Raw genomic sequence first — 17,737 nt, forward strand, 5'->3', positions numbered from 1 at the left:
CCATCCTCCGCCACTTTCTGTATTTGCCACCTCTGTTCACTGCATGTTTCTCAGTTGCGCTAGTTCACACCTATGTTCCTCGTATGTTCCTCGCAAGCTCACCATTCTCCCTCATGAACATGAGTCTCCCCGGAAATAACTGGAATGTGAGGTGTGTCTGCGCCTGCCGGCGCCAAAGCCTCTCCGATGTGTGCTGCGGCGGGGCGGGTGTCAGCTGTGCCAACCCAGCCCCTCTCCTGCACGCCTGTCCCCTTGCCGTGTGCAGGCCACCACCACGACTGTCCGAATCCGAAAAGCCCCTCAGCGACCAGGATAGAGCGCAGCCAGAGAGCCGAGACCAGCGGTCCGGCTCCCTGCGGGACAGCGCGGGAGCGAGGGAGCAGCCAGGCCCCGCGCGCCCCGCGGTGCCACCCAAGGGACCCCAACTTCAGCCCGGCGCTGGTCCCGACGGGCGGGCCTCGGGAAGCGGCCCGTGCTCCCTCCCAGGACTCCACACAGGGGTTTCCCTAGGAGGACAGCAGAGGGGATGGAGAGGCAGTTCGGCGGGTAGGCGCTGGCCTCGCGTGCGCCCGCCCTGGGCTCCGAGTCCCACCAGGGAGTGAGCCCCTCTCCCCCGCCCCCCAGAAGAAGCCAGCATGAAGGGGCAGGGGTCTGTGGCAGAAAGCCGGGCCGGGCCTCATTTCACTCAATTTTTTTTTTTTTTTTTTGCTTTTTGGTCACACCTGGCGATGCACAGGGATCACTCCTGGCTCTGCACTCAGGAATTACCCCTGGCGGTGCTCAGGGGACCATATGGGATGCTGGGAATCGAACCCGGGTCGGCCACGTGCAAGGCAAACGCCCTACCCGCTGTGCTATTGCTCCAGCCCCTTCACTCAATTTTTAAGCCTGGCTTGACCTCGGCTACGGGCCGCTAAGTTCAGGGGAAGCAGCCGAGGAAGGGGTTCCCAGGGGCTCCCCGCGTGGACGGGGGTCATGGGCGACGCCTTCGGACCGGGGGCCATCCCCCACCGCGCGCCCACCGCTGGGCTGGGCGCTGGACGCAGCAGCGGAGTCAGACACCGGTGGGGAGGCTGGTCCGGCTCCCGTTGCCACGGAGACGCGCCTGAACCACGGCCGTTACCATGGGGACACGCGGGGCCTGGTGGGAACGTTGGCATTCCCACCCGGGCTCGCAACAGCGCCACCTGCAGGGCGGAGGGGCCAGCGCAGGCCCTGCGCGGACCGAAGCCAGGGAGGGAGGGAGGGAGGGAGGGAGGGAGGGAGGGAGGGAGGAAGGAAGGAAGGAAGGAAGGAAGGAAGGAAGGAAGGAAGGAAGGAAGGAAGGAAGGAAGGAAGGAAGGAAGGAAGGAAGGAAGGAAGGAAGGGAAAGGAAGGAAGGGAAAGGAAGGGAAGGAAACGTAAAGGGAAGCAATCTAGCTCTCCTGGCTCTTCATAGGGGCTCCCTATGTTAACATCAAATGCAGTAGGTGAATTTGGGGGTGAAAGTATGAAAGGGGAGACAGGTTAAAGCCGTGAACTATCCAAGCCCAACAGAAACTTAAGAGCTTTCTGGGGATGTTTTCTGAGTAAATGTGAAGCCACAGGACTCAAAAAATACTTTCCATACCTTGGCATCTATTTTGTTTTTTTGCGAGGGGGCACACCCAGCAATGCTCAGGACTTACTCCCCTGCTCTGTGCTCAGGGCCCAGGCTCACTCCTGGTGGGCTCGGGTGCGTGTGGGGGGAACCATATGAAATGCCAAGGACCAAACCAGGGTCAGCTGCGTGCAGGGCAAATGCCCTACCCACTGTACTAACACTCTGGCTGCCTTGTGACCCATTTTGGAAGAAGGGACTTCCTCTTTTTTTTTTTTTTTGTGACACCTGGAGATGCACAGGGGTTACTCCTGGCAGTGCTTGGGGGACCATATGGGATGCTGGGAATCAAACCCGGATCAGCTGCATGGAAGGCAAGAGCCCTACCCGCTGTACTACCACTCCAGCCCCAGGTTCTAGTTTCTTTTATAAGTCTTCTAGTGTGGGGGCTGGGGTGACAGCTCCAAGAGTTGACATGTTTTGCATGCGGGAAGTGTGGGTTCGATGCCCGATATAGCAGGATGGCCAAACACGGAGCCAGGTGTGGGCCCTGAGCACTGCAGTTAAAGTCTTCTACTGCACTAAGAAACAATGTTTGTGCATGGATGGGGACCAGAGGTGACACCCTGGACTCAATCCCAAGCTCCGCAGAGCATCACCTGCATGACCCCTGAACGCTGCACTTAGCAGGAAACAGAACCCACCTGAGTGCACTTAAAGCTCTTGTCAGCCTCCGAACCCCTCCTGGGTCGGGGCGCCTCCCTCTAGCTGTGGGAAGACAGGGGCGAGGCCCTCTGAAACGAGAGGTGCAGGCAGGGGTGGGATGACAGGGGACCGGCTCATTTCAGGCAGGACCACCTTCCCCTGGGGACCCACGAGGTGCAGCAGGCAGCTCGCCTGGCTGGGGAACCGCAGAGTGGCCGAGATGACATTCCAGCGGAGCGGCTGAGCGCGCTGGAAGGATTACTGGGTTTCAGCCGCCCCTCGGGGGCACGGCACAGGTGACTAACAATCACGGCATTCATAAAGGCAGCCAAGTCAGTGCCCAGGGACTTCTTTTTTCTTCTTTTGCTTAGATCTTGAAGATAGAGCCTAGTAAAAAGTGTTTCTTCTTATTACTCTTTGTAACTCTGAAATTCCCAGTCGTCTCGCTGGGCCATAGCTGGGGAGTTTCCAAGCTCTCTACGCCAGTCCTCAGTTCTGGAGTTCCTGGGGCCGGCTGCTGGCTCTGCACGAAACACCCCCTTGGTGCAAAGGGATGAGTTACCCTCCGGGCTACCTTTCTGCAAGGGCTCAGGTGACGTTTTGGCATTTTCACTTTTCTCCACCAGCACCCCGAAACCATCCTTTGTAAATAGATCAGGTCTCACCTCTCACCAGGGAAACCAGAACTGTCCCCAACACCATCCAGCCTGGTGGGGGGTGGCGCCGCCCCTCCTCTCGTCCAGTTAGACTGGCACCCTCCCCACCCAAGGCCAGTCCCTCCTCGTGCTCCCTTAGTGCTCCTTTCTCCTCCATCAGTTTATGCCTTGTTCAAATATGCTTTGTTCAGAGGCGGGAGAGACAGTACAGGGCTAAGGGGCTTGCCTTGCACACGCCGACCCGGGTTTGATCCCTGGCACCATATGGGCCTCCAGACCCTGCCAGGAGAGCCCTGAGCACACCAGGGTGAAGCCATGCCCCCCCCCCAAATAAAAACACCAAAAACCAAAAAGCACAAAGAAAGAATGGGCAGTCTAAGTGTGGTTCACAACTCACCTCCATGGGGAAGAAATGCAAAAATGTTGCCTCACAGAAAACTACTCCCTTGTGCAGGCGCGACACAGCTTAATGCCAATCACATTCTGAGCTTCCCTGAAGCAAACGCAACGCTGGGCCCACAGGACCTAGTCAGTACCGTGCCCTGCAGCACCCTGGAGAGCTCGCTGGGCTCTGCCAAAGGAGTTAATGTGGGGCTGGAGTGGTAACACGGCGGGTAGGGCGTTTGCCTTGGGGTAGGGCGTTTGCCTTGTACGCGGCCGACCTGGGTTCGAATCCCAGCATCCCATATGGTCCCCTGAGCACCGCCAGGAGTAATTCCTGAGTGCATGAGCCAGGAATAACCCCTGTGCATTGCCGGGTGTGACCCAAAAAAGCAAAAAAAAAAAAAAAAAAAAAAGGAGTTAATGTGCCACAGATGTGGAGCACACAAGGGTGGGAACAGTGACAGTGACATCCCACACCCACTGCGCCTAAGAAAATCCAAGGGCCGGACCATACCAAGGGGTCTGCCACGCACACGGCTGACCTAGGCTGGACCCCAGCCTCCCATAGCCCCCAGCCCAGCCAGGAGCAACCCCTGAGCATCACCAGGTGTGACCCAAAAAGCCAAAAAATAAATAAGGAAATTCCAACTGCTGCTCCATGGCCAGCGGGACTCAGAGGCCACTCCTGGCGCTGGCCCAGTGCTGGGGGTTCATCTGTGGTACCGTGGGTCGGCCACCAGCGAAGGTGGCACCTTCTCTCTGCCCTCATTCTTCACTGACTGGTCTAGAGCCAGGAGCATTCTTCAGGTCTCTGCCCACAAGGTCCTGCCTTTGGGAGCCAAGCGAGAATACTAAGGTCAGCCTTATTTTGCCTAGACTGTCCATCTGTCTTCCTCCTGGAGAATTACGGCGTGTGAGAATGACGGTATGTGCCAGAGACTCGAGGTCCGTGAGAGCCACGCCCGGCGTGTGTCCTGAAGAGCACCTTCAGAGGCAGCGTTCCTGCGGGAAAACATGTGTGCGCGCGTGTGCATGTGTGAACCATGGCCTGTGTGCAAGCATGCCTGTGAGAACCGTGCTGTATGTGTGAATCTGGCCAGTGTGAGCATCCCGGTGCGTCCCCGTGGCCCCCGCAGAGTGCCTGTGGAAGCTACGTCCTGAGGAATGCTGGGAAGCAACTTCCTGGGCAGGTCCAGTCCGCCGCACTGCCCACCCCAGGCTCTGCACTGCGCAAGTCAGGCCCGACATTCCTGACCTGGACCGCGGGCCCTGCGGGCTGGGGCTGAGCACAGTGGCCCCGCGGCCCGGTCAGTGGTCACACAACCCTCCCAAGGGCCCCTGGGTCTTTCCCAGGTTCCTGCCTCAGCTCTGCTGAGAACACCGCTGAGAAGTCGCGCCACTCTTTTGAATTTTCTCAGCTGCCTGCCACCTGCTCAGAGCTGCCCCGGGGTCCTGCACGCTCAGCTCCAGCGCGACCTCCCACCCCACTCTCCCGTCTGCATCCTAGTCCCACGTGCCCCGGCACCTTCCGCTCGGGGCTTTCTCACGCGCACAGCCAGCACTCCCCCAAGCGGACCAAGGCTTGGCAGACGCCCTTTATTGCTGCCGGTGCCCAAAGGGAGGGCTGGGCCCAAACCCAACATTGTTACCCAGGCTTTAAGGGGAGCTCGGGCTCGTCCCCAGAGAAGCTGACATTAAACAGCCCCCGCAGCCTTGGGAACCGCACTGGGAAGATCTCCCGTCCTCAAGCTGGGGTTCAGGAGCAGCTTAGAGGCAGGGTGGGGAGCCGGTCCCGACTTCATCGGGCAGGAAGGGCAAGCACCAAAGCTTAGGGCTCGAGGGTCCGGGATGATGTTTCAAAGGTGATCCGGGGCGTCGCTGGAGTGAGAGCAAGCGGGGAGGGCGCCCGCCTTACACTCGGCCCCCGCCCCCGGGTTCCATCCCGGGCATCCCATATGGTGTCCCGAGCGCTGCCAGATGTGGAACCCCGAGCACCGGCAGATGTGGAACCCCCCGCCGCAAAAAGTGTCCTTTGCGGCTTCTCCCACGCGGCCTTGTATCTGGCGCTGGCACCCAGCCGCGCTCAGCTCCAGTCGGCCTCGATCATGACGAAGGGCCGGCGGCGCCCGGGCTGGGCGCTGGCGTCGCGGGCCGCGGGCCGCAGCTTGGCGTGCACCCGGGCGTGCTCGGCCAGCTTGGACTTGTAGATGAAGCCCTTGCCGCAGTCGGCGCAGGTGAAGGGCCGCTCGGGCTGGTGGATGCGCTGGTGCCGCACCAGGTAGCCGCGCTCGCGGAACGCCTTGCCGCACTCGGGGCAGCGGTAGGGCGGCACGCCCGCGTGCTGGCGCTGGTGGCTGCGCAGCTGCGTGTTGAGGCGGAAGCGCTTGTCGCAGTCGGGGCAGGCGAAGGGCTTCTCGCCCGTGTGCGTGCGCTCGTGCTCGGCCAGCTTGGAGCGCTTGGCGAACGCCTTGCCGCACGCGCACGTGAAGGCGGGCGGGCCCAGGTGCAGGCGCTGGTGCGCGCGCAGCGTGGCGCGGGAGCAGTAGCGGCGGCCGCAGTCGGGGCACGGGAAGGGCCGCTCGCCCGTGTGCAGGCGCCGGTGGCTGAGCAGCTGCGCCTTGAGGCGGAAGCTGCGCTCGCAGTCGGGGCAGGCGAAGGGGCGCTCGCCGCTGTGCACGCGCAGGTGCTCGGCCAGCTTGGAGCGGCGCGTGAAGGCGAGGCCGCACTGCGCGCAGGGGAAGGGCCGCGGGCCGTGCGTGCGCACGTGCTCGGTGAGGATGCCCTTCAGGTGGAAGCTCTTGGCGCACTGCGCGCAGCGGAAGGGCCGCTCGCCGCTGTGCACGCGCAGGTGCTCCCGCAGCTGGCACTGGCGCCGGAAGCCGCGGCCGCACTCCCCGCACGGGAAGCGCCGCGGAGAGCCGGGCCCGCGCTTCTTGGCCGCGTGGCCCCGGGGCAAGTGCTCCGGCTTCTGCACGGCGGGCGCAGCGGGGCTCCCGGCCCGCTCGGTCCCGGGGCCCGGCCTCTCTGTGCCGGCCCCGCCGGGCGGAGGCCGCGCGCCGTTCCTGGGGAGAAGCCCCCTGTCCCCCCGCGGGCGCCGGCCGAGGAAGCACGCCTTACACGCTGGACACTGCCAGCGGCTCTTCCCCGCGGGCCCCTTTGCGCGCTGCCACCCGCGCGCCGCCAGGAGCGCAGCCCGGCCGCACGCGGGACACTGCACAGAGCCCTGTTCCCGCGGGGAGCCGCAGCCCGGGGGCAGCGCGGCGTCCGCTGCTTTGCTGAGGTGTCTCTGGGCCCTGCGGGGCTGGTCCTGCGAGCGGCTCCCCCGGGGACAGTTCGGTCCCTCCCCTGCGCGCGGGGCGCCCTCCCAGCTCGGGGGCTCCTGGAAGCTGGGCGGTCTCTCTATCTGGGTGAGGGCCCTGAGCCCCGGGGCCGGCTGCGGCGGGGTCCGAGTGTCACAGCTCTGCGGGCTCGGGAGGCTGCGGTGGGCTGGGAAGGCGTCGTCCCCTTCTGAGAGGGACTCCCAGGCCCAGTGGCTCCCCGGGGGCTCTTCCCGCACTGGCCGTGGGGTGTCCCCGCAGCTTGCGGCTTGCGGGCTCCCTGGAACAGAAGCAGAAGACACTGTCAATCCTGCCTCCGGCAAGGCTCCCCGCGGGCCGCAGCGCACTGGGGTCCGGGCCCTGCCCCGGCTCTTAGGCCAGACCTGCGTGGTGCCCATCCGGCCACACGCCCCTCCCCCTCAGGTTCCTCTTCTCTGTCAGCAGGGGCGGGGGCACCTCTGCGTGCAGCCCAGCAGGCTGGGCGGGCGCCCGCTCTGCCCAGACTCAGGGCCAGCAGGCCCATCCCTCCCTCTGTGCCGACAGGCTGGCGTCCGGAGGGAGGTGGGCAACGTGCCCCAAGGCCCTCAGCGCTGCCCCTGGGAGTAGGCAGCGCGGCCTGGGCACTGTCCCTCCCTCTTTCCCCGTCCTGGCAACATTTTCTAAAGGGTCTTGGAAGGAAAAAAAGAGTTAAAAAGGGAACTCGGGGGCCAGAGCGATAGAACAGGGCTACGGTGGCTGCCCTGCACGCGGCCCACGTGGGGTGATCCCCAGCACCGCAGGGTCAGAGGCCACTCCTGGTGGGCTCAGGGACCATGCATGGTACTGAGGACTAAACCCAGGTGCCCTCCCAGCCGCAAGACCCCACCTTCTGGGCAGAGCCAGGAGTAACCCCTGAGCACCCATGGGTGTGGCCCCCAAACAACACAAAATATAAAAAGACAAGGTCCCGCCTTGAGCCCTGGAACCCGCACTCCTAACCACTGCACCTTCCCTAGGACATACGGACAGGACAGGGGAACTGGGTCTAAGAAACCTGAGGGACATCTTAGGCCAGAGACTCTGCAATACTCACCCTGCAGCAGCGGGCCCTCATGGACTGCACCCAAAGGCACCTCGGCAGTGCAGCCCGCGTTGCGGCCGGGTGGCCCGCAGGGCACTCTGCCCCGCTGCAGACACAGGATCAGCTCCGGTGTGGGCAGGCCGCCACCTGCAGAGAGGGCAGACGGCTGCTCTGAGTTCCTTGGGGTCCGCAGCTAACTCGCACACTTTCACATTTCCCGACTGTGCTGGGCACCGTCCAGGAAGAAGTGCCGAACAATAGACGCTAAATTCACACGGAAGGAGCAAAACCGCCCAAGCCCAGGGCAGAGCTTCCGGTGAATTGTGTTTTGTTTTCCGTACCCTACCCGTTGATGCCAGGGGTGCCTCCTGGCTCTGCACTCAGGAATCACGCCTGGAAGTGCTGGGGGGGGTTCCTATGGGATGCCGAAGATCGAACCCTGGTTGAGGCAAACACCTTCCCTGCTGCATTATCGCTCGGGCTCCACTTCTGTTTAGTTGTGTCCTAGTTCCTGTGTAACGATCGGGGCAGCAGCTGGACATTTTTTTTTTTTTTTTTGCTTTTTGGGTCACACTCAGCGATGCACAGGGGTTACTCCTGGCTCATGCACTCAGGAATCACTCCTGGCGGTGCTTGGGTGACCATATGGGATACTGGGAATCGAACCTGGGTCGGCCGCGTGCAAGGCAAATGCCCTCCCCGCTGTGCTATCTCGTCAGCCCCAGCAGCTGGACATTTTTTAACTTTAATGTTTTTGCATTTGCTCACGCAGTCATTCTAAATCCCACAAGTGTGTGTGTCCTTTTCCTTCTGCACAGGGTCCCATGTGTCCATGAACCAGACCCCGAGAGTCCACCCCCCTGGGCGGACGCCGCGTCTCTGCTCCTGGGAGGGGCTGTGATGAACAATGCGCTGCCTGTGTCCATGGAGAGCGTGTCTGCAGGCAGATGCCCCAGAGTGGAAGTGCTCACCTGCGTGGTAGCCAATCCTGACTTTGCTGACAAATCTCCATTTTCATGGGAGTTGAGCGAGGCTTGCCAGGGTTCTAACACAGCCCCTAGCCTGTGCTCTGGGAATGGTGGGAAAGCACTGCAGACCAGAGGCCAGGCAGGTGTTCGAAGGAGGGCTGGCATCCGAGTGCAGGAACTAAAGGACAGGGCAGACTGGGGCTGGAGTGATAGCACAGCGGGTAAGGCATTTGCCTTGCACGCGGCCGACCCAGGTTCGAATCCCAGCATCCCATATGGTCCCCTGAGCACCGCCAGGAGTAATTCCTGAGTGTAGAACCAAGAGTAACCCCTGTGCATCGCCGGGTGTGACCCAAAAAGCAAAAAAAAAAAAAAAAAAAAGGACAGGGCAGAGACGCTGTACATGGGCTGGCTAAGGCGTTTGCTGCGTGCACAGCAGACCTGGGTTCCATCCCCGACACTGCACATGGCCCCGGTGCACCCGGTGGGAGCACTGCTAGGAGTCACCCATGAGCACAGAGCCAGGAGTAAGCCCCGAGCACCACTGGGTATGGCCCAGAAAGAAAACCAGAACTGCTAAGACAATTGTGGGAAATTTCAAAGTGACTATTCCTGACTAAAATGCTCCGAGGCCACAGGGCTGGAACGATAGCACAGCGGGTAGGGCGTTTGCCTTGCACATGGCTGACCCAGGTTCGAATCCCAGCATCCCATATGGTCCCCTGAGCACCGCCAGGGGTAATTCCTGAGTGCAGAGCCAGGAGTAACCCCTGGGCATAGCCGGGTGTTACCCAAAAAGCAAAAAAATAAAAATAAAATAAAATAAAATGTTCCGAGGCCGGGGTCAGACTGACAGTACAATGCGTAAGGTGCTGGCTTTGCAGGCAGCTAACCTAGGTTTGATCCCCATCACCCCATACAGTCCCTTGAGTGCCACCAGGAGTGATTTTTGAGTGCAGAGCCAGAAGTAACCCCTGAGTATCACCAGGCATACTCCCCCACCCACAAGACAATCGTCCCCCACTCCCCAAAAAAAACTTTGAAAAGAAATAATAGGGGGGCTGGAGCAATAGCATAGCAGGTAGGGCACTTGCCTTGCACGTGATTCGATTCCCAGCATCCCACAGGATCCCCTGTGCATCACCAGGGGTAATTCCTGAGTATATGACCCAGGAGTAACCCCTGTGCATCTCTGGGTGTGACCCAAAAAGAAAAAGAAAGGGGGGGGGGCTAGAGGGATATTACAGCGGGAGGACGTCTGCTTTGCATGTGGCTGACCCAGGTTGGATCCCAGCACCCCATACGGCCCACCAGCACCGCCAGGAGAGATTCCTGAGTGCAAAGCCAGGAGGAACCCCTGAGCATCGCTGGGTGTGGCCTAAAAATCAAAACAGTGTGTTCCCAGCTGGGCAGATGCCTCCTAGGGGTGCAGGAGCACAAAGCCTAGCTGCCAGGACCTGGGCTCTACACCTGCCGAGTCCCCCACGCCGCCCTGCTTGCCCCGAGCACCAAGGGCAAGTACTGCCAGGTGGGCCCCGAGCCCCCAAACACTGCTGGGGAGGCCCCAAAACTCTCTTCTGTTGGAGTTTTGGGGCACTTTGGTAATGCAGAAAGGGCAATGATTTTGTACATCAGAACCATAATCATTATCACGATTGTAAACATATACCTAGAAACAATAAAATTTAAAAAATATGTATTTTTAGAAGCACTTCCCGTGGTAATGCTAACACAACCTAAGACATGGCGGGGCTCTGAAGCGGGAGAGCCCGCAATGTAAAGGGGAGGGCCCAGAGCTGGGCTGGCGGGGGGCTCTTGCCTTGTATGCAGCCACCGGGGCTCGACCCCCGACACTCCCTATGGTTCCCGAGCCCCGACAGGAGTGATCCCTGAGCACACAGTCAAGGCCGGTGTGGCCCAAAACACCAACAAAACCCAAACCAAGGAGCCAAAGCAGTCGCAGTAGAGCAGGAGGGGGTTCAGTTCCCGGCAGCCCACAGGGTTCCCCAGCACTGCCAGGAGTAATTCCGCAGTGCGGAGACAGGAGTGACTCCTGGGCAACGCCAAGTGTGACCAACAAAGGAAAAAAGAAAGATGGGTAAGTTGGGCTTCATCAGAATTGAAAACTTTTTGTTTGTTTTTTGGGGCCATATCCGGTGTGCTCAGAGGACCTTCTGGGGTCCTGGGGACTGAACCTGACTTGCCACCGGCAGGGCCGCCCGTCCCCACTGTGCTCTCTCTCCAGCTCCCAAACTGAAAACTCTGCTAAACTTCAATGGACACAATGAGAAAGTGACAGAGAAGGCAGGAAATGAGAGAGCAAGCGCAGGGCAGGTATCTGCCGGGCGCAGGATCCCCGAACAGCCCTCGCAGGGCGTGCGGCCACTGACCCGTGCACGAGCACCATGGACGGAGCACTCTGATTCCTGAGCAGCCATAGTACACTGGCGGGCAGGGCGCTGGCCTTGCACGTGGTGGACCCTGATTCCATCCCAGGCCTCCCATGAATGATTCGTGTGTGCAGAGCCAGGAATAAATCCTGAGCACTGCTGGGTGTGGCCCTCGAATAAATACAGGGGCCAGCAGGGGTAGTGCAGTGGGTAGGGTGTTGGTGTTGCGTGTTATTATGGCTGACCAGGGTTCAGTCCCCCGAGCACCTCAGGGGTAATTCCCAAGTGCTGAACTAGGAGTAATCGCTGAGCACTGCCGGGGTGCTCAAACACACAAACACAATGTGTACTGGTGACGCTTACTGAAACGTAACAAAAAGACTTGGGGTCAAACATGTCTGAGAAATGTGGCTGCCTGACAAACACGCGGCCCGTCCACGGCTCGGTGCCACGCGGAACTCTCCTTACCGAGAGAAACGAGGGTCTCATAATTGCTCTCCATCACATGCTTGTAAAGCTCCTTCTGCCACGCCTGCAGGCACTGCCATTCTTGCTCCGAGAAGTAGATCGCCACGTCCTCAAAAGTCAGCGGTAACTGAAATCACAGATTTATACACATGCCGCGGGGACTGCTCCAGAAGCATTGGGACTTAGCAACTGCTGTTGTGGTGGAAACTGTTTTTGTGTATTCAAGAAATAAATGGCGCGTGGGCTCTCTCCCGCCACCTGCATTCGGTGGCCCTGAGCTGCCGCCAACAGACGCTTGAGGAGGGAAGAGGGCGCCAAGCGGGCTGGTGGTCGGCTGCAGTTTATTCCAATCTCTTCTCCCCGCCAGTCCCACCCGCTGCCGTATTCCACCTCTCCCCTCGCAGCCTCAGACTAGAGCCCAAGCTCCAAGCGTTGGGGCAGCACCCGCACCCAGGTCAGACAGCACAAAGAACAGAGAAAAGCCCTTCCTTCCGGGAAGCTCTTCCAAGGCAAAGATCTCCTCCTGCCAGGAGATCCGCTCAAGGACAAGGCCTTTCCTTAGTCCAGAAACAGTCATCTTAGATTTACTTCTTTTTTTGCTTTTTGGGTCATACCCTTCGATGCACAGGGGTCACTCCTGGCTCTGCACTCAGGAATTACCCCTGGTGGTGCTCGGGGGACCATCTGGGATGCTGGGAATCGAACCTGGGTCTGCTGCGTGCAAGGCAAATGCCCTCCCCGCTGTGCTAACGCTCCAGCCCCTTAGATTTACTTCTTTTTTTTTTTTAATTCTTTTATTGATTCACCATGTGGAAAGTTACAAGATTTACTTCTTAATAATAATTTTTCTAGGCATTTTGTGTGGACACAATAAGAGATACGTTAAGCTTACAGGGTGGCTCTCCTGGGGACATCTCGCTGTGGATCCCAGACTACAGTGCTCAGGCCAGACAGTCCTTCCTAACTAGCAGGGTCCTTGTCCAGTTGTTTTTCTGGATCATGACAGAATTTGTCCATAACCGTGCTCTTTTTATGTTTTTCTTTTTTTGGGTCACACCTGGAGATGCACAGGGGTTACTCCTGGCTCTGTACTCAGGAATTATTCCTGGTGGTGCTCGGGGGACCATATGGGATGCTGGGAATGGAACCCGGGTCAGCTGTGTGCAAGGCAAATGCCCTCCCTGCTGTACGATCGTTCCAGAACTATGACTGTGCTCTTAACTTCTATAGGTATTATGGCCTTGTCTTGCTAGGGCAGCTCACAACTGCCTGGGTGCATCCAGTCCCTTCGTCGGGACGCTGTTTTTGGGGTGCCAGGAACTAAGGGCAACTGAGGCAGATGCCCAGCAGTAAATATTATTCGGAATCAATTAACTCCCAAGTTAACAAAAGCATAGTATTAACTGTCTTCCAGCGTCTATACAAAAAGGACATTGCTCTAAAGTAAACTATGCAAAGGACATAAGAGAAAGCGGAAAACAGTATTTCACTTACAAATCTGACCTTAGGCTTTGGTTAGGGGAAATGAGTGACTAACAGAAAGGGAGCACAAAGAAGTTAAAGATGAATCCTGTAGGATAACATAGCCACAAGGAGTTTAGGTTTATCCCAGTCACACCCATTAAGGCGCTCCCTGAGTCACTCCCATTCCTTTGTCTATCTGTAACCACTTCTCTATGCTCTTCCCCAACCAGTTAATCAGCTTTTCCCCCTAATCAGACTCTTAATTTGTAAGGTCAGATCTTTCTAGGACACTGAACTTGTAAGTTAATATTCTCTTTCTCCTCTCCTCATGTCTTTTGAATAGTTTACTTTAAAGCAATGTCCTTTTTGTATAGACACAAAAGACAATATTATGCTTTTGTAACTTGGGATTTAATTGGCTTCGAATATTATTCATTCCAGGGCATTTGCTTTTTCAACTTAAGCCTCAGTTGCCCTTAGTTCCTAGCACCCCAAAAGCAGGGTCCCAACGAGGGACTGAAGGGACCCAGGGCAAGCTCTGAGCTACCCTGGCATCGAAATGGGCCAGGCCAAAGTGACACGATTCTTAACTATAAGTTAAGAGCTTGTTCATGGACAAATGCTGTCATGATCCAAAGTAACGACGAGACTAGGACCCTGCTAGAGATAGGAGGACTAACCTAGCCTGAGCACTATAGTCTGAGGTCGAGATGGCTCCAGGAGAGCAATTCTATAAGCTTAATGCCTCTCTTACTGTGTCCATACGAAATGATTAATATTATGAATGCTTATATGTTAGAGAGTCTCTTGCCCACGCGCCTGGCTGTCTTCCCCGGACCCCACAAAGGGGATGGGCTCCAGCTTCCCTCCCCACCCCAAGCAGAGCTCCAGGCGGCCCAAGACCTCAGGAGCCTAGCCACAGCCATGCTCAAGGCCCCTCTCCACACACATGAAGGAACCGGCAGAGGAACCCAGGTGTGTGGGACGGGGGGCGGGGGGGGGGGGGGCTGAGATCTCCAAGGCTGCTCAGATGGGGACTGGGCCTGCTCCGCCCAGACTTCCCATTTCCCAGTAGCTAGGCGGTCACACCCAGGGACTGCCCCGGCATACCCAGGAACTGCCCCCACACCGGCACCGTGTAATCCTGTCAATGGCCAGCATCCAGAGACTTAAAAGCCAGCTCCCAGAAGCGATATTTTATAGCCTACACGGGATTCCGCCCTTGGGCGGGATGTCCTGCTGAAGGAGAATCTGTCTCAGAAGCAGCATCCTCTGAGGGAAAGAACTTTAACCTATTGATTGTGACCACACCTATGTGTAAGCCCCCCCCCCACCACCCCTCATGTTTGGGGGGATTTAACTAGGCTGTAAGAGTGGTTTGGTGGGGCTGGAGCAATAGCACAGCTGGTAGGGCGTTTGCCTTGCACACGGCCGACCCAGGTTTGATTCCCAGCATCCCATTTGGTCCCCTGAGCACCGCCAGGAGTAATTCCTGAGTGCAGAGCCAGGAGTAACCCCTGTGCATCGCCGGGTGTGACCCAAAAAGCAAAAAAAAAAAAAAAAAAGAGTGGTTTGGGGTGGGGGGGAGATCGAGAGCCGGGAGAGGAGAGAGAGAGAGACAAACACAGAGAGAGAGAGAGAGAGAGAGAGGAGGAATGAAATAAACTAAACGGCAACTGATCAAGCAACTGGCTTGGCCCTCGTTTCCTCCTCCATCTGCCCCCTGGCTCCAAACCAGGAGCGGCTCATAGGGAGAGCCACCAGGGCTCTCCCCATCACACCCTGCCGGATGTTTTTTACAGCCGAGGAAACGGAGTGCTCCTGGAGCACTGTGATGGGGAGGGCCTGATAAACCTAAGCTCCCTGCAGGGAGAAAGAACAAACCATTGATTGTTTTTCGGTTTCTCCCTTCCTTGCTCCAACCGCTTGTCACCAGAACCCCTTCTACAAAACTGTTCGAACGATATACGCATATGCAGAGTGTGGGACTTCCTCATTTTAAAGAAAAATGGGATGAAATTCCCGTGTAACTTCACTGAACATGTCCTGAGCACATTTCTAAGTCAATGCACACAGAAAGACAGACACACAGAGACAGACACAGGTTATACACAACGCTCTGACACGCTTCCTTAAGTTTGAATGCTTTTAATTCTGTAAATAAAGTCTAAATGGCGCAATGACTAGGGCCAGAGAGATTGCACAGTGGGTCAGGCGCTTGTCTTGCACACAGCCGACCAGGGTTCGACCCTGACACAATATACACGGACCGCGAGCTCTGCGGGAGTGACCCTGATCCATGAGCCAGGAATAAGCCGACAGTGCCGGGTGGGGCCAAACCCCCCCAGTTCTGTTTGTTTTGGTTTCTGTTTAGTTTTGTCCCACACTGGCTCTGCACTCAGGAATCACTCCTGGCGGGCTCAAGGGACCCTCGGGGATGTCAGGGATAGAACCCAGGGGAGGCAGACAAAAGGCAAGCGCCCGTCCTGTCTCTCCACACCACCCACATTTAAATAAAAAAAAAATAAAAGAGAAGACGAAAGCAAATAGTACAAGCCTCTCCAGCTGAATAGACTGCCGTCAGAACAGGACTTTCCTTCCTGTTAGTATCCCTCTACACCGGGGTGCCGGGCAGGCCGCCCCCAGCCGTCCAGGCCCAGGAAATCAGGCAAGTGCTCCCTGCTGGCGACTGCGGCCGGGCTGCTGGAGCACACGGGCCGAGAGGGAGGCCCTGGATCGGACCAAGGCCCCCAGCCCACCTGACCCCTTCCCTGCACGGATGTCCTAACCGGACCCCTATGCCCACAGAGGGGGACATAAGCGCATTCTTGGCTCTAGTCTGTGTCGGCCTGTGATGGAAGCCCCTGCCTCCTCCTGGGGGTGAAGCCCACACCTCTGCCCTGTCCCCCAGACCCTTCACCCGACTCCCCTCTGGGCCCTGGGTTCGGTTTTGTTTGGGAGGGGCATTGCATTGGCGCTGCCTGGAGCTTACTCCTGGCTCTGTGTTCAGGAATCACTCCCGAAAGGCAGGCGCCCTCCCCGCAACCCTCCCCTGGGTGCTGCTAACAGAACAGACTGTCTTTCCTTAGGACGAGTAACCGCCTGCCTTTGGGGTTATGTTCTGCCTTTTAACCCTCGCATTTAGTGGAGCCAGAATTTCCCATATTACTCCCAGCCTTTTCTCCCACTCTACGTGCTCACCACACTGAAAATTAATCCGAAGAGCCGGTGAGCCCCAGCCCCTGCCGCCCCCCCCCACCCCCAGACACTCATCCAGAGCCCAGCTCCCAGAGAGTGGGGGCGAAATCAGAAGAGATGCTAAGCTGCAAAAGCCACGGCTCGGGGCGGAGCGATGGCACAGCGGGGAGGGCGCTTGCCTCGCACGCGGCACCCGGTTCGACTCCCAGCGTCCCACGTGGTCCCCGCGCACCGCCAGGAGTGATTCCTGAGCGTCGCAGGGCGTGGCACCCCCAAAACAAGGCGGGGGAAAAAATTCCCGGTTACACCAGTCTCCCAGCAGAAAGCTCGGGCTCGGTCTGGATCTCTGCGGGCTCGGCCCCGCTGTCACCGGGCCCGGGTCCCTATGGGGGCAGCCCCGTGGTCACTGGTATCCCTGCGGGCTCACCGCTGCTGTCACGGGGTCCGGGTCCCTGCGGGCTCAGCCCCGCGGTCACTGGGTCTGAGTGTCCCTGCGGACTCGGCCCCACTGGGTCCGGGTGTCCCTGCGGACTTGGCCCCACTGTCACCGGGTCTGGGTGTCCCTGCGGACTCGGCCCCACTGGGTCCGGGTGTCCCTGTGGACTTGGCCCCGCTGTCACCGGGTCCGGGTGTCCTTGGGGGCTCAGCCGTACTGTCACCAGGTCAGGGTCCCTGCGGGCTCGGCCCCGCTGTCACCGGGTCCGGGTGTCCCTGCGGGCTCGGCCCCGCTGTCACCGGGTCCGGGTCCCTGTGGGCTCAGCCCCACGGTCACCGGTGTCCCTGCGGGCTCACTGATGCTGTCACAGGTCCAGGTCCCTGCACGCTCATCCCCGCGGTCACTGAGTCCGAGTGTCCCTGCGGGCTCAGCCCCGCTGTCACCGGGTCCGGGTGTCCCCGCTGTCACCGGGTCCGGGTGTCCCCGCTGTCACCGGGTCCGGGTGTCCCCGCTGTCACCGGGTCCGGGTGTCCCCGCTGTCACCGGGTCCGGGTGTCCCCGCTGTCACCGGGTCCGGGTGTCCCCGCTGTCACCGGGTCCGGGTGTCCCCGCTGTCACCGGGTCCGGGTGTCCCCGCTGTCACCGGGTCCGGGTGTCCCCGCTGTCACCGGGCTGTCTGTCCCGCCCTCGGGGCGCCCTCCTCACACTCAGGTCGCACCCGCGCCCCGCGCCCACTGCCCAGCACCCCTCCCACCCGCGTCCCCACCGTCCGGGACGTCGGTCCGGCTGTCGGCACGCGCGCTCCCCGCCACCCGCCCGAGACCAGGCGGCTCGCGCGAAGCTGGACGGCCCCACGCGGGACCCTCTTACCTGGCACTTCCCGGCCATGACGTGACGGCTCCCGCCGCGCCCAGCCCCGGCGGCAAACCCCGGCCCGGCTGCACGTCACTTCCGCCGGCGCGCGCGGTGCACGCCGGGACTCGGGGCGCTCGGGCCACAGCGCCCCCTGCGGCCGGGAGGGAGAAGCGGCGCTCGGGTCCCGGGACGGGCAGCCAAGCCCGATGATGTCTCAAGGGTGTTGCCGAGGGTCCTGCAGCGCCCGCGGCGCACGC

General features: G+C 59.4%; 1 protein-coding gene across 1 annotated transcript; it reads right to left on the reverse strand.

Moving 5' to 3' along the window:
- Positions 1-4,900: 4,900 nt before the first annotated feature.
- On the reverse strand, positions 4,901-17,578 carry ZNF786 (zinc finger protein 786). The gene is made up of 4 exons (XM_055142480.1): positions 17,496-17,578; positions 11,528-11,654; positions 7,714-7,848; positions 4,901-6,921 (listed from the first exon to the last, which is right to left on the reverse strand). The coding sequence occupies exons 1-4, from the start codon at positions 17,511-17,513 to the stop codon at positions 5,408-5,410; spliced, it is 1,794 nt and encodes a 597-aa protein (XP_054998455.1). The 5' UTR covers positions 17,514-17,578; the 3' UTR covers positions 4,901-5,407.
- Between the last annotated feature and the right edge of the window lie 159 nt (positions 17,579-17,737).

This window comes from Sorex araneus, chromosome 1 (assembly GCF_027595985.1).
Source record: "Sorex araneus isolate mSorAra2 chromosome 1, mSorAra2.pri, whole genome shotgun sequence".
In the NCBI taxonomy this organism is placed as follows: Eukaryota; Metazoa; Chordata; class Mammalia; order Eulipotyphla; family Soricidae; genus Sorex; species Sorex araneus.

What these genes read in the sequence shown, in the direction of transcription:
- ZNF786 (XM_055142480.1), bottom strand. An exon ending in TGAGACCCTCGTTTCTCTCG is followed by an intron (nt 7,849 to 11,527) that starts GTAAGGAGAGTT and finishes CCCTCTCTGCAG; the next exon opens with GTGGCGGCCTGCCCACACCG. An exon ending in TGAGGGCCCGCTGCTGCAGG is followed by an intron (nt 6,922 to 7,713) that starts GTGAGTATTGCA and finishes CTTCTGTTCCAG; the next exon opens with GGAGCCCGCAAGCCGCAAGC.